This window comes from Peromyscus eremicus, chromosome 8a (genome assembly GCF_949786415.1).
Source record: "Peromyscus eremicus chromosome 8a, PerEre_H2_v1, whole genome shotgun sequence".
Taxonomy (NCBI): Eukaryota; Metazoa; Chordata; class Mammalia; order Rodentia; family Cricetidae; genus Peromyscus; species Peromyscus eremicus.
This window is the reverse complement of record NC_081423.1, coordinates 53,995,469-54,009,885: the sequence shown is the minus strand read 5'-3', so window position 1 is coordinate 54,009,885 and position 14,417 is coordinate 53,995,469. Positions and strand designations below refer to the sequence as shown.

General features: G+C 45.1%; 1 protein-coding gene across 1 annotated transcript; it reads right to left on the bottom strand.

Annotated features, from left to right (window-relative positions):
* Positions 1-549: 549 nt before the first annotated feature.
* Positions 550-11,314, bottom strand: Zfp3 (ZFP3 zinc finger protein). Its single transcript, XM_059269481.1, has 2 exons — positions 10,992-11,314; positions 550-2,548 (listed from the first exon to the last, which is right to left on the bottom strand). The coding sequence occupies exon 2, from the start codon at positions 2,538-2,540 to the stop codon at positions 1,026-1,028; it is 1,515 nt and encodes a 504-aa protein (XP_059125464.1). The 5' UTR covers positions 2,541-2,548; positions 10,992-11,314; the 3' UTR covers positions 550-1,025.
* Positions 11,315-14,417: the final 3,103 nt, after the last annotated feature.

Below are 14,417 nucleotides of genomic sequence, written 5' to 3'. Positions count from 1 at the left end.
CCAGACCTGGTTAGTCAGGTTATCTCTAGCTCACCACATGGCCAGGTTCCTGGCAGAAAAAGGCCACAATCCTGTTCGCTACTTCCTGACAGGGGCGGCGGCGGTGGCAGCAGCAACAGCTGGGACCAAGTGCCTGAGCAGACTCCTGGGAATCAGCTGCACAGGTCAGAGCTGGATAGCCACTAATGAGCCTCTCCTGGTCATGTTCAGTAGCCCAGCTTCAACTGTCTCTCTCTGGTTCTTCCTTGGGGTTTTTAGGCTTTCACTTACCATCCTGTAAGCTGTTTCCTTTCCATGGAACCCTCTTCAAATAAATAAGGAAGCCTAGCAGGAGCTGTGAAAAGACCCAAGCTTCCTGCTTTTTCATTAATGTTGCCATGTTCAAGGGAACTGGATAACCTCGCTGGAAGATTTTTTTTTTTTTTTTTTTTTTTTTTGAGACCAGGTTTCTCAGTGTAGTTTTGGTACCTGTCCTGGAACTCACTCTGTAGACCAGGCTGGCTGGGAACTCACAGAGATCCACCTGGCACTGCCTCCCGAGTGCTGGAATTAAAGGTGTGCCACCACTGCTCGGCAGGAAGATTTTAAGGCTTAGAAAAAGAAAATCAGGTAGTGGGGGAGCTTACTAAAGTATTCCAGGCTGCCCAGTGGACCAGAGACTCGTTCACAATGTTCTAACATCTCAGGAGACAATGAGTCAACTCTGTGGTCCTTAGGAGTGGTGAGCCCTGTCCTCACTTTCACAGAGAGCAACAATTTAGGCTAGACCCAGGTGCAGACCCCTGTGGAGAGGGAAAGGAAGGAAGGAAAGAAGGACAGAGGAGAATTAAGGCCTGAAACAACTTTTATGATTTAATTCAGAACACTGAAACTTCTCAATAAATAGTTCATAAAACTGCCTCATCACTTTCAGCCAACTACTCAGTGGATGGGCAGGGGAGGTCCCGTCCTCTAGGAACCTGGTCAGATTATGAACACATGAAGAAACCGACTTCAGCCTCTCCACAATCCCTCCTGGGTGCAGGTCATTCAATGCAGTGAACACTCTGATGTCGGAGGAGGTGAGAGCTCCGACTGAAGGTCTTCTGGCATTCTTGACACTCGTACGGCTTTTCTCCAGTGTGAATTCTCTGGTGGATGGTAAGCTGGGAGTGCTGGCTGAATGTTTTCTCACACTCACTACACTCATAAGGTTTCTCTCCAATATGGATCTTCTGGTGCAGCAGCAGCTCAGAGTTATCCCAAAAGGTTCTTGCACACTCATTACACTGATGGGGTTTCTCCCCAGTATGTATTCTCTGGTGGACAATTAGGTGAGAAGTCCGCCTGAAAGCCTTACCACATTCAAAGCACTCATAAGGTTTCTCTCCAGTATGAATCCTCTCATGTCTGAGAAGTTCTGAATTACCCCTGAAGGCCTTCCCACATTCTTTGCATACATAAGGCTTCTCCCCAGTGTGAATTCTAATATGTCTAATAATCTCTGAGTTCTGGCCAAAAGTCTTCCCGCATTCACTGCACTCATAGGGTTTGTCCCCCGTGTGAATCCTCTGATGACGGATAAGCTCCGAACTCTGACCAAAGCCTTTCCCACATTCGTTGCACAGGTAGGGCTTTTCTCCAGTATGGATTTTCTGGTGTCTGATAAGGCCCGAGCTATGCTTGAAGGCTTTGCCACACTCCGTGCACTCATGGTATCTCTCCTCGGTGTGAATCCGCTGATGCTGAATAAGCTGGGAGCTAACCCTAAAGGTCTTCCCACACTCGTTACATTCATAAGGCTTCTCCCCAGTGTGGATTCTCTGGTGCAGAATAAGGGCTGAATTCTGACTGAAGGCTTTACCACATTCTTCACACTTATAAGGTCTTTCTCCTGTATGAATTCTATGATGGTGGATAAGATGTGAGCTCTGAATGAAGGCCTTCCCACACTCGGTACAAGCAAAGGGCTTCTCTCCAGCATGAATTCTCAGGTGTCTTCGAAGGCTGGAGTTAGTTCCAAATGTCTTTCCACATTCTTTGCATTCAAAGGGTTTTTCTCCACTATGAACTCTCATATGCTGGATGAGATGTGAGTTCTGATTAAAAGCTTTTCCACATTCTTTACATGTGTGAGGCTTTTCTCCCACAGAAGTCCTCTGTGTCTTATGAAGCTGGACATTCTCCATGAAGTTCTGGCCAGAAGTAGCAAACACACGAAGCCTCTCTGCTGGAGTACCTCCATGGCATAGCACCACACTTGGGTTCAGACCGTAGCCAACTCTGTCACTCCCACTATTACCCTGCTCTTTCTCACCTAAGGATGACTTCTTGAAGATAATTAACCCTGACGCAAAGTCTCTCTCCTGAGGAGACATCTGCTCTATAAGCTCTTCTGAAGACGCTCTCAAACGCCCCTCTAACATGTCTTCTTCACTTGCTGCTCCAAACTCGTGAGCTTGGTAAACCTCCTGTGACAGTTTTTCTAATGTTGGCCCATGTGGCTCAGACTCTTCAGAAATGTCTTCCTTGGGAAGCACCTCCTTCTTCTCAGTCCCCATATCACAACCTGAAATGACAGAGGGTAAGCATGTGAAGTTGCTGTGTCCTATCTAAATGACACTACATGGTGGACATGCCAAACAGCTGATACTGACCTCAAGAAGTGAGAAAAACCGTCCGAGGCAGAATGTTAAAGACTCAAAAAGGAAATGTATGGCAAAGAGATCCTGGGAAAAGTTGTACAGCCCTAACAATCAGGGGAGAACTCAAAGTTGGTAAAGAAAACATTTAGGGAAATTAATGGCCATATTAATAGAAGAGTATATGGAAAAGGGTAAGAAAAAAGCAAAGTGACAAGTTAACAGAAATAACTTTTGAGTTTAAGATGAAACAGCCACACAAGAGGGTATATTCTTAGTCTAGTTCTGCATTACCCAACAGCCCTATAGAGCAGGCCACAGTATAGACTGGTTACCTATTCAACAGGTGCTGTGGATATCGCTCTATATAAATAAACACTGATTGGCCGGTAGCCAGACAGGAAGTATAGGTGGGACTAACAGAGAGGAGAACTGAGGGAACAGGAAGGCAGGGGGGAGATGGCTGGAGCTGCCGCCAGGACAAGCAAGATGTAAGGTACCAATAAGGCACGAGCCACGTGGCAAAGTATAGATTAATAGAAACGGGCTAAATATAAGAGTAAGAGCTAGACAATGATAGGCCTGAGCTAATGGCCAAGCAGTTTAAATAATGAAAGTGTCTGTGTGTTTTTTTATAAGTGGGCTCTGGGACTGGCGGGACTTGGTGGGACCCGGAGAGAAAAGCTCTCCAGCTACGAACGGGTTCACATGACTTAGCTATAATCAGCATAAGACTAACTCTTAGCCCTTTATATTTGGATAAAGAGGTCCATCTTTAATTTCCCCCGAATGATGAATGAATTGTATCAATAACATTTACTGAATAATTATTTTTCCTACAAATTTAAAATGCCATATGGATCCCATTCAGTTCTACTGATCTATTTTTTTCTCCAACAGCAAACTGATCAACCTACTGAAGCTAGGTTAAAAGAGACAGACATGGTGGAAGGTACATGTAACCAGCACTCTGGAGACTAAGACAGAAGAACCATGAGCTGGAAGCCAGCAGCGGCTATGCTATGAGATAATAACTAAAGCTAGCCAAGGCTATGCTATGAGATAATAACTAAAAAGATACTTTAAATGTTGTTGAACTTACTTTTCAGAAGTCTTCTTTTTCTGATATTTATTGAAAATCCACAAATATTTTTCCAAGTAAATTTTAGTGTAATTTCATAAAATATTCAAACTTATCCTAATATTGGTTTTATATTCATCTTGCTTCTGTCTTTTCATTTACTCAGTTGTTCTTCTGTTTTCTTAAAGATTTTTTTTAGATTTATTTATTATGCATATAGTATTCTGTCTGCATGTGTCCCTGCAGGCCAGAAGAGGGCATCTAGATCTCATTACAGATGGTTGTGAGCCACCATGTGGTTGCTGGGAATTGGACCCTGGACCTCTGGAAGAGCAGCCAGTGCTCTTAACCGCTGAGCCACCTCTCCAGCCCGTTCTTCTGTTTTCTAACTGGCTATTTTTAAATATGGGGCAATACTGCAGATCTCTACGTATTAGTTTTATAATCAGCCCCTTTGTAGACTTTCCTTAACACTGAATACATTTTTGGGGATTTTGGCGGGGAGCAGTTTGAGACAGGGTATCACTATGTAGCTCTGGCTATCCTGGAACTCACTAAGTAGACCAAGTTAGACTCAAACTCAGAGAGATCCTCCTGCCTCTGCCTCTTGAGTGCTTAGATTAAAGGCGTGTGCCACCACCACCCCGTTTAACACTGAATAAATCCTAAAGCATACTTTTAAAAAAACTTTTAAAAGCAATGACAAAAACTTTTAGTTGCCTGCCAGTTATCTTCTTTCCCCCACTTCACAACAGAACAATTATGTGTGTGTGTGTGTGTGTGTTTTCCTCAGCTCTCTTTACATATTTAGTCACTGGACCAAACTCTGCCCAATGACACTGTGATGTGCAAGGGAAAGCACAGAATGACTGGGAAACTGCTACTCCTGGGGCGTGACGTGATACCTGGAGCATCACCTTCCATTATGAATACACCAGCATACTCTAAGACTGGGAATCGGAGCTGGAAAGAGCTAGGGGCCCTGATCACTCTGTCATACCATGCCCAGAATGCCTGCCTCTGGACTTCTTATATGCAATACAGAAAAAGTTAATGCCCTGGCTAAGGCATTAAGATTCTTTAAACAAACAAACAAACAAACAAACAAACAAACAAACAAACTTATTATTGCCAGGCATAGTGGCACATGTCTCTAATCCCATCAGTCAAGAGGCAGGGGCTCTGAGGCCAGCCTAGTCTACATAGTGAGTTCCAGGATAGTTAGGACTACATAGAGAGACCCTGCTTCAAAAAATAAATTAGCCGGGCGATGGTGGCGCACGCCTTTAATCCCAGCACTCGGGAGGCAGAGCCAGGTGGATCTCTGTGAGTTTGAGGCCAGCCTTAGCCACAGAGTGAGTTCCAGGAAAAAGCTCAAAACTACACAGAGAAACTCTTTCTCGAAAAACAAAAACAAAAACAAAATAATAATAAAATAAATAAATAAATAAATAAATTATATTCAGCCATAGTGATGCACATCTGTAATCCTAGTACTCTAAGGCAGAAGTAGGAAAATCCTGAGTTTGAGCCCAGACTGGACACTGTGAGACTCTGTCTCAAATAAAAAATTTAAAAAAAAATGTTTTAAAGTATATATACGTTATTATATGAAGTCCAGCCTATTTCTAACTAATACAATAGTCCTGAGACTTTCACTGTCCCTGCCACAGAAGTGAGTTCCAAATGACAAGAAAGTCAGCTGGCAAACAATGTAGAGATAATCCTAAAACGGCTCTTTCACTAGGTTAGAGTACTTGTGCCGTTCAGCCAACCTGAGGATCAGTAAAAATATAAACCATAGAAGGATAATCTCACGGGGCAATGAACAGGTATGGAACTTCATCCTTTAAAGAAGTGGGATGCTCGGAAGCCAAGGAGCGGCACAGTCTCTCTTCAAAGCAGAATGTCAGGCAGATGCACAGTAGTGGACGTTCAGTGGCTGAACTGAAAACAGCCGACATGATGGTTAAGAGGCTCGTCATCCAGACTCAGAGAAGTGAGATCAGGGCAACAGTGGCAAGCGGAACGGAGAACAAAGGACTGGAGTAACACTTGGTGTGTGATAATGAAGTGTAAGGAAGAGCTGAGCTGAAGAGATGGCTCTGTGGTTACGAACACTGGCTGCTGCTCTTGCAAAGCACCCAGATCCAGTCCCAGCACCACAGGACAGTTCACAACCATCTACAACTCTGGTTCTACAGTATCTGATACTCTCTACTGCCCTCCTTGGGCACCAGGCATGCACATGATATACATATATGCATACAAGCAAACACTCATACTTGTAAAAAACAATTAAATCTTTAAAAAAAAAGGAAGAGTTAAGAATCAAAGACGGTATCAGATCACACTTAATTTCAATGATGATCATTAGATAGATAATGATGCCCAAGATTTGGAATACTGAAGGGATAGCTAGTTTAAGCAGGAAGGTGGTGAATAAACTCTGTTTTGGATAAGATGGGTTCTGAGATATCCATACTGAGGCAGTTTTCACACTGGTCTAGAAGCTTAAAATAGTCAATACTATTTGAGAGATTTGGGAGAACTCAGCATGAGTACAGTATGAGAACTATCAGAGACTGAAGACCGAAATCTAGAATCCAGAATTAATGGTAAGGAGAACCATTGTCGTACTAATTATACTTCCTCCAACCTCTTTAAGGTCTTTTGCCTTTCTTCACCCTGCTCTCTGGCCAGGAACACTAACTTGTACGGCACACAACAGGTACTCTGGCTTCCAGATGCTTCTACCAGTGAGGAGACACAAGAGAAGCATGAAGAAAGGATGGCCAGAGTATTTATTCTCCTGGTTCCTTCCAGTGATACTGCCTTGAGCTATTGGTATAGCTCAATTAAAACTCTTCTTTTTTTTTTTTTTTTTTTTTTTAAGATTTATTATGTATACAGTGTTCTGTCTGCATGTCTGCCTGCACACCAGAAGAGGGCGCCAGATCTCATTACAGATGGTTGTGAACCACCATGTGGTTGCTGGGAATTGAACTCAGGACCTCTGGAAGAACAGTCAGTGCCCTTAACCTCTGAGCCATCTCTCCAGCCCTAAAACTCCTCTTAAGTAATCTACCCAATTAAGTAATTCTACCCTCTTAAGTAATTCTACCCAATTCTTCAACACTTTGCCAAGCCCTCTCAATTAACCTCTTGGCTACTAAACCTTCCTGAAACTAACCTAACTTGAGTAGGTTATATGTTTCTTATTCATCCTCTGAGAATAAAGGGGTAGGTGAAGAAAAGAAATCTGCCACAGGAAGAAAAAATGGTTAGCGAAGAGCCACAATAATAGTGTCACAGAAGTCACCAAGGCAGTGCAGAGGGAACTGAAAAGCATCTAATGTCACCAGGTATGGTGGCATATGCCAGGAATCCCAGTTACTCTGAAGCTGAGCTAGTAAGATTTTGAATAGGAGGTCAGCCAAGGCAACTTAACAAGATCCACTACCCCCTTGTTTAAAAAAAAAAAAAAAAAAAAGGTCTGGGAACATAGTCCAGTGTCAGCATTTACCCAGCACACACAAGGCCCCAGTGGGTGTCGATTCTCAACCTCAAGATGAAATTCAACAACATTTAAGCAGATGGGAGAGCCAGTAGTTTAAAAAACTAGATAGAAACTGTCTACTGGGAGCCACAGATGAAACTGAAACATAGTGACAGTGACAGAGAAGGGAATCTGAGCAAAATCACTTACAAAACAAGGGTGTTTCAAGGTCACGGGTCTTCTCTGGTGACAGATATGAGAATATGTTCATATCAGAGGGGGCGGTACTAGTGGAGAGAGGGCTTAAAGGGTAAGAAAACTGGAGACTAGTGAAGAATAAAAGCCCGAGAAGTGGGAGAGACTGGATGATGAGTCAGATGATGAAGGAAGTGATTTTGCAGACCTTTGTACTACCCTCTTCTCTATCTAGCCTCCTGTCAGCAACAGGACCCTGGTGACCACCACCAGCCTACCCTGGGGAGACAACCACCAGGAAAACTTGATCTCAACCCTGAAGGCTTGGGAGCTCTTTGTCAGCTCACTCTGAGTGAGCCAGATGCCCCCAGCATCTTCTTATTTTTCCATGGAGCAAGGAAAGATGCCAAAGCTAGATTTCTCCCTTTTTGTTGAAATCTTTCAAAATTAAAGCCATCATCTGTATAACTGTAAGGATACATTATGGAGTTGTGGCTATCTTTTTTTGAGACACAGTCTCACTATGTAACTCTGGCTGGCCTAGAACTCATTATGTAGATTAAGTTGGCTTCACATTTACAGAGATCTGTCTGTCTGTGCCTCCCAAGCATTGGGGTTAAAGGCATGGGTCACCATGCCTAACTGTTAGCTATCATCTCCATCCATGGCATCCAAGTTGGAGGCCAGCCTGGTCTACAGAGCGAGATCCAGGACAGGCATCAAAACTACACAGAGAAACCCCATCTCAAAAAACAAAAAACAAACAAATAAAAACAAAACAAAAAAAAGGGACAAGACAGAAGGATCATGAATTTGAGGCCAGTTTGGGTTACACAGTGAGATGCTGTGTTTAAAAAAAAAAAAAAAAAAAAAAGAATTATTTATTTCTACAAGTAAATGTCTTTCTAATACCCAGCCAAGAACAGGTTTTCAGGAGCTGGTATTTCAGTGTCTATGTATTTCCCAAGCCCCTCTGGCCTTCCTTTTCAAATTTTCATGTCTCCTATAGTTACTTATTTAGGTTTTGATGGTGTTCCCCCACCCCCTCAAAGTTCTAAAGATTAAACCAAAGACTATACCACTAAGCTATACCTCCAGCCCTTCTGGGTGTTTTGTTTGTTTTTTGAGACAGGGTCTCAGGATGTAGTCCCAGCTGGCCTAGAACTTGATATGTAAGCCAGGCTGGTGTGGAACTCATAAAGATCACCTGCCTCTGCCTTTCAAGTACTGGGATTAAATGCATGTGTCATCATGCCAGTCTCCTTTTTAGATTTTATTTTGAGACAGGCTCCCGCTAAGTTCCTGAAGCTGGCCTCTAACTCCTAATGCTGCTGCTTCAGCCTTTAGAGTACCTGGGATTACAGACATGCGGTAACTTATCATCATCATGTCCAACTTATCATCTTCTAGTTGTTTTTGTTTGTTTAAACAACATCAGCACTGTCTTTGCAATGCACTCTGGGAGAAGTCTCAGAAAACCTCATTCACCAAGTTCTGACACACATACCTTCATGAACTGTGACTAATACAACTTAAAAGCACCACATATTTTTAAGCCAGGGTGACCTCCTCTGGCAAAAGGACTAGCTCCTCCAGGAAGTCTCCGAGAACACCTGCAGCCCCTGGTCCTCTGAAGCCAGTCTTCCACCCGTCCCTTCCTCACCTCTTTCAACTAGTTTCCATGTCGCTTCCTGTTTGTTGCTCCTCGCAAGGCCTCTGGAATGAACGCTTCCTATGGCTCACAATGCTCTCACGAACAAACCTGCTTCCTTTTCCCACACCTACCTCACATTCTCCAAAAACAACTGGAAGCTGCAGAGGTGCTCAGCGTCCTGCAGTCCAAACACCGTCCATTCTTTAAAGTTTCTCGGCCTTTGAAAACAAATCACTCTCAATTCCTGGACTACTACTGCCCACCTGTGCACTTAGCAAACGTCTCCAAGATGCAGCTGAAGTAATGCACCGTCCCCTCCATTTGCTTTCTGATCTGCAGGCCCTAACAAACGTTACTTCTTCATGTAGCCATCATGTATTATTCCTTTGCCTTCCTCTAGCACAGTGGTTAGAAACTTTCCTAATATAATCCCTCATGTTGTGGTGACCCCCCAACCATAAAATTATTTTCGTTGCTATTTCATAACTGTAATTTTGCTGTTATGAATCATAATGTAAATATGTGTTTCCTGGTGGCGTTAGACAACCCCTGTGAGAGGGTTGTTCGACCCCCAAAATGTAGTGACTTGGCCCACAAGTTGAGAACCGGTGCTCTAAATCATGAGCAAGGATGATGTTACTCATCTTCTTAATGTCAGTACGTAGCACATTTCTGATACCTGGTAAGTATTAAGTTTTGTGTGCCATCTGGGCAACAAAGCTGCAGTTGTCTTGAGGGTTAACCAGACAGTCCGGTCATTTTTCTACCTAAAGAGACCAGAGCAGTGTCCGACATATAACTTATTATATGCATATAACAATTACTTATAAAAATAAGTTCTAGGGCTGGAGAGATGGCTCAGAGGTTAAGAACACTGGCTGCTCTTTCGGAAGTTCTGAGTTCAATTCCCAGCACCCATATGGTGGCTCACAACCATCTGTAATGAGATCTGATGCCCTCTTATAAATAAATATATAGGGGTTGGGGATTTAGCTCAGTGGTAGAGCGCTTGCCTAGCAAGCGCAAGGCCCTGGGTTCGGTCCTCAGCTCTGGAAAAAAAAAAAAAAAAAAAAAAAAAAAAAAAAAAAGTTCTAGCCGGGCGGTGGTGGCGCATGCCTTTAATCCCAGCGCTTGGGAAACAGAGGCAGGTGGATCTCTGAGACTTTGGTGTCAACCTGGTCTACAGAGTGAGTTTCAGACTAGCCAGAGCTAGGCGGTGAGACCCTATTTCAAAAAAAAAAATTCTTCCTCCCAAGACACTATTATCTCCCTCTTCTGATACCCAGGATCAAGGGAACTGATGATTCTGTACTCAATTCGGTCTCCCTTATTATTATCACTTTTAATTAGATGTAGATGTGTTTCTGCACATAGTCACGTACACATGCAGGTGCCTGAGGGAACCAAACCCCCAGAGCTGGAGTTACAGATAATATGAAGTGCCTGAGTGAGTTCTGGGAACCAAACCAAGGTCGTCTGGAAGAGCAGCAAGTGTTCTTAACCGCTGAGCTATCTTCTTTTTTTTAACTAATCTTCATAAACCAATACTGTGTCTGCTAGGACTGTCACAACATTCCACTGGGGCCTTGATTTTTGCTCACCATTCGTTCTAGCAGTATACTTAGAGAATGGAATACTAACGAAAGGGGGGGGGGCTAAAAACAGAGAAAAAAAAATAGGCATAGGTTCTAACCCACGTTGGACTCTGCTTCTCTAGCTTCCCTGGCTGACAAGGCCTGGAAGCAGAATTGGGGATGGTCCCTGACATTGCCCAGGCTCCACCCTCTCCATGTGCAAGTGAGTGAGGGCCCCTGGTGCCATAGAATCCAAGGTCACACAGCAAACCAGAGTCAGGGGCGGGCCTACTCTCAGGACTCCGGCTCGAGGCCAGCAGCCCCGCGCCCTCCTCCCCCGGGCATGACGGAACCAGAGAGGCCTCACCGCTGGCAGATGCCGCCCACGCTCACTCCGCCGGCCCGGGGCGCTGCACCGCGGCGCGCACACAACCGCAGCTGTTGTCTGGTGTCATGGGCGACGGACGCCGGCCACTTCCGGTACTAGGCGGCTCCGCGGCCAATCGGCGCGGGCCGCACTCGCGGGAGGAACAGGTGGCCAGCGGGCCCACGCCCCCTTGCCCGTTCCGGCTTTTCCTGTCGGCTGCTCTCGCCCTAATTCACCCCATCTCCACGCGGCTGGCAAGGGCCGCTCCGCTCCCTGGAATGTCCCAGGGCACCTCGCGATACCCACTGTGCCCTAGACCACTGACGCGCGGGGTCCTCCGGGTTTCCTAGAACGGCTCCGAGGATGCACTTCCGCCCCGCAGCCGCCGCTCTGCGCGCCCCTGGCGTTTCCGTGGGCTGGAAAACTCGTTAACTCCCGCTTCTCTTCGCATGGGGACGTGTCGAGCGCCCCGTGTCTGTGCCATTTCACCTTTCTCTTGTCAAGAGTCTGTGAACCCCGGCCCTTAGATTTAGGGTACGCTTGTCATCTAGGAGCGAGGGGGAGGAAAAGCTCCAGGGAATGGTGCTTTGACAAACATCTTCAGGTTGAGTGTGATTTCCCTAGCTGTTCAGGCAATGGGAATTGTATGATTTGCCAGCCTTCCTCTCTCTTGAATAAATTTGGTCTCCTTTTGCCTCAGAACATGTGTGAATCCTCCTGCCTCAGCCTTCCGAGTGCTGGAATGAGCAACCATGCCCAGTGAAATAGACCTTTGTCTCTGAGTGTTGTTTTCGAGGCAGCGTCCTGTTCTGTAGCTCAGACTGGCCTTGAACTGGGTATTAACAGTTCAGGCTGGCCTCGAATGTGAGGCAGTCCTCCTGCCTCAGCCTCCCTGGTGCAGAGATTAGAGGCCTAAGACAATACACCCAACTCTAAAATGAGCATTTTAACGGAATCAGCCAAAATCGTAGGTAGTTGCAGATTTTAATAGGGCAGCCAGTCAGATACTGGTGTGAACGGCTAACGAGGAACTCTGGACCCTAGACCTTACCCCATTGCTGAACTCAAGGTGATATTTTCCTTTCTGTTGGGCTGTGTACTGGATATGTATCACAATAGTCCTCTCTGTTGCACAGGGTTGTAGTTAGGCAAATACAGAAGCCTGCCACCCACCCCACCCCCATCTTTGGGGCACACTGGTGGCCCTGGGTTTGCCTAATCATATATTCCATTTCTTCTGACTAGTCCAGGAGTGAGCATCAGATTCAAACGGGGCCAACCAGTCCTTCCCTTACAGTTGCTATCTGGGAAGGGTGGTGCAGTTTGGGGCAACGTTTGTCAGGACACAGGTCTTTTCTGAAGTAATAGTCTTTGAAATAAGACCTGAACAAGAAGCTTTCAGTTACAGAGAAAAGGCAGAGGAGGCTGGGGGCATGGCTCAGAGGTGGAGCACTTGCCAAAAATGTGCTAGGTAGGTTCTAAATTCAAGCCCCAATACTATCAAAATAAATAAATCAAATGAAATAAATAGTAACAAGACATTTGAAGAAAAAGGTAGAGGGAGTAACTAGTTCTGAGATAAGGGCTGGGAGATTAAAACACAGAGTAAAATTTACAATTGCCATGCGATGGGAGTACCTGAGTGCTGTGGAATAATCCCTTTGTACACTGTGAAGATCTGTAGCTGTGATTGGTTTAATAAACAAGCTGACTGACCCATAGCTGAGCAGAATAAGGTTAGGTGGGACAGCCAAACTGAGAATGCTGGGCAGAAGGGCAGAGTCAGGAGTCCCCAGCCAGATGCAGAGGGAGCAGGAGGTGAACATGCCATGCTAATCAAGGTACCAACAAGTGGCAGAGTGTAAATAAGGAATATGGGTTAACTTAAAATGTAAGAGCTAGTCAGTAATAAGCCTGAGCTATTGGAGGAGCATTTACCATTTATATTAAGCCTGTGAGTGATTATTTGAGAGAGGCTGCTGGGATAGGAAAACTCTGCCTCCACCTGAGTTTGAATCCCCAGAACCCACGAGCAGCTGTAATCCCAATGTTCTAACATACAATAACACGGAACATACATGACCATTCCCAAAGGGAGGGATGGGGGCACAGTGAGGAAATAACTGAACCAAAGTAAGAAATCACCAAATTGTCTAGCTCCATTTCTGGCATAAAGGGACTTAGACAGTTCTGCCTCCTCCAGCTTTGCTGCCTGCAAGATTCATCTCTCTGTGCTGGTTCTATTCCCCAGGTGCAATGGCAAATATTTTATGTGTCTGACTTCCCTGACATCTTGGGGTTTCTAACACAATCCAGACTTCACTTCCGTGGCTTCATACAATGGGCTCTCAGAGTCTCCACACAGGAATGCCTCTGCCTTACACCGGCCTCAGCAGCTCTCTGGAACCACAGAGGAAGATCCCTGACTGCTTTAATCCCAGCACTCAGGAAGCAGAGGCAGGCAGATCTCTGTGAGTTCGAGGCCAGCCTGGTCTACAGCGTGAGTTCCAGGACAGCCAGGACTACACAGAGAAACCCTGTCTCAGAAAACCAGAGAGAGGGAGTCACATAGGCCCCTCAGTCCCTGAAGATTTATAGGAAGATAATTAATGATGAGGAAGAGACATTATCTTCGGTGGTGAAGCCACTGTCAGGGGCCTGTGCTCTGTAAACAAACTCCTACCTACACTCCTACGAACAACGCTAATGAAACTCACTAGGTCACCAGCATAAAAAAGTGGAAAGGAGGCCAGGTGGCAAGAGGAAGAGAGAGAACAGGAGTGGGCAGGGTACAGGAGAAGGTAACAAGGGATCCGATGGAAATATAAGGTGTATGGAAAATGAAACCCATTATTATGTATAATTAATTTATGCTAATTAATTGAAGTCTGTTCTTGTTCAGGCTGCTAACAATGAGTGGGGGGAAAACACATTTTTGTTGTTGTTTTTTATTTTGAGACAAGGTCTCTCTACATAGCTCTAACTGTCCTGGAGCTCACTCTGTAGACCAGGCTGGCCTCCAACCCATGGAGATCTGACCACCTCTGCCTCTGAGTGCTAGGATCAAAGGTGTATACCACGCCCAGCCTACAATCATAAGATAACCTGAAGAGTTACACTCAGGAATCATTTTCTACTTCCCCATCAATGTAGCCTGCATTTTCTGCTGCTATTTCAACCTTCTTCAATATTCCCAAACCTTTCTCTAAGCCACGATACAGAAGTTACATCACAATCATTGCCATATACACATTCACCCATACTACAAAATGTTATGACTCCGAACCAAGAGCACAAGACCTTAGAGTCTACCCTCTTTCATGCAGTACCCCCACATTAATGAGCCTTCCCTCAAGGGCCTGGATCAGTACAGTGGTGACTGTGTTGCCAGAGTTCTAGGGCAAAGATGCCAACTCCAGGAGTCCC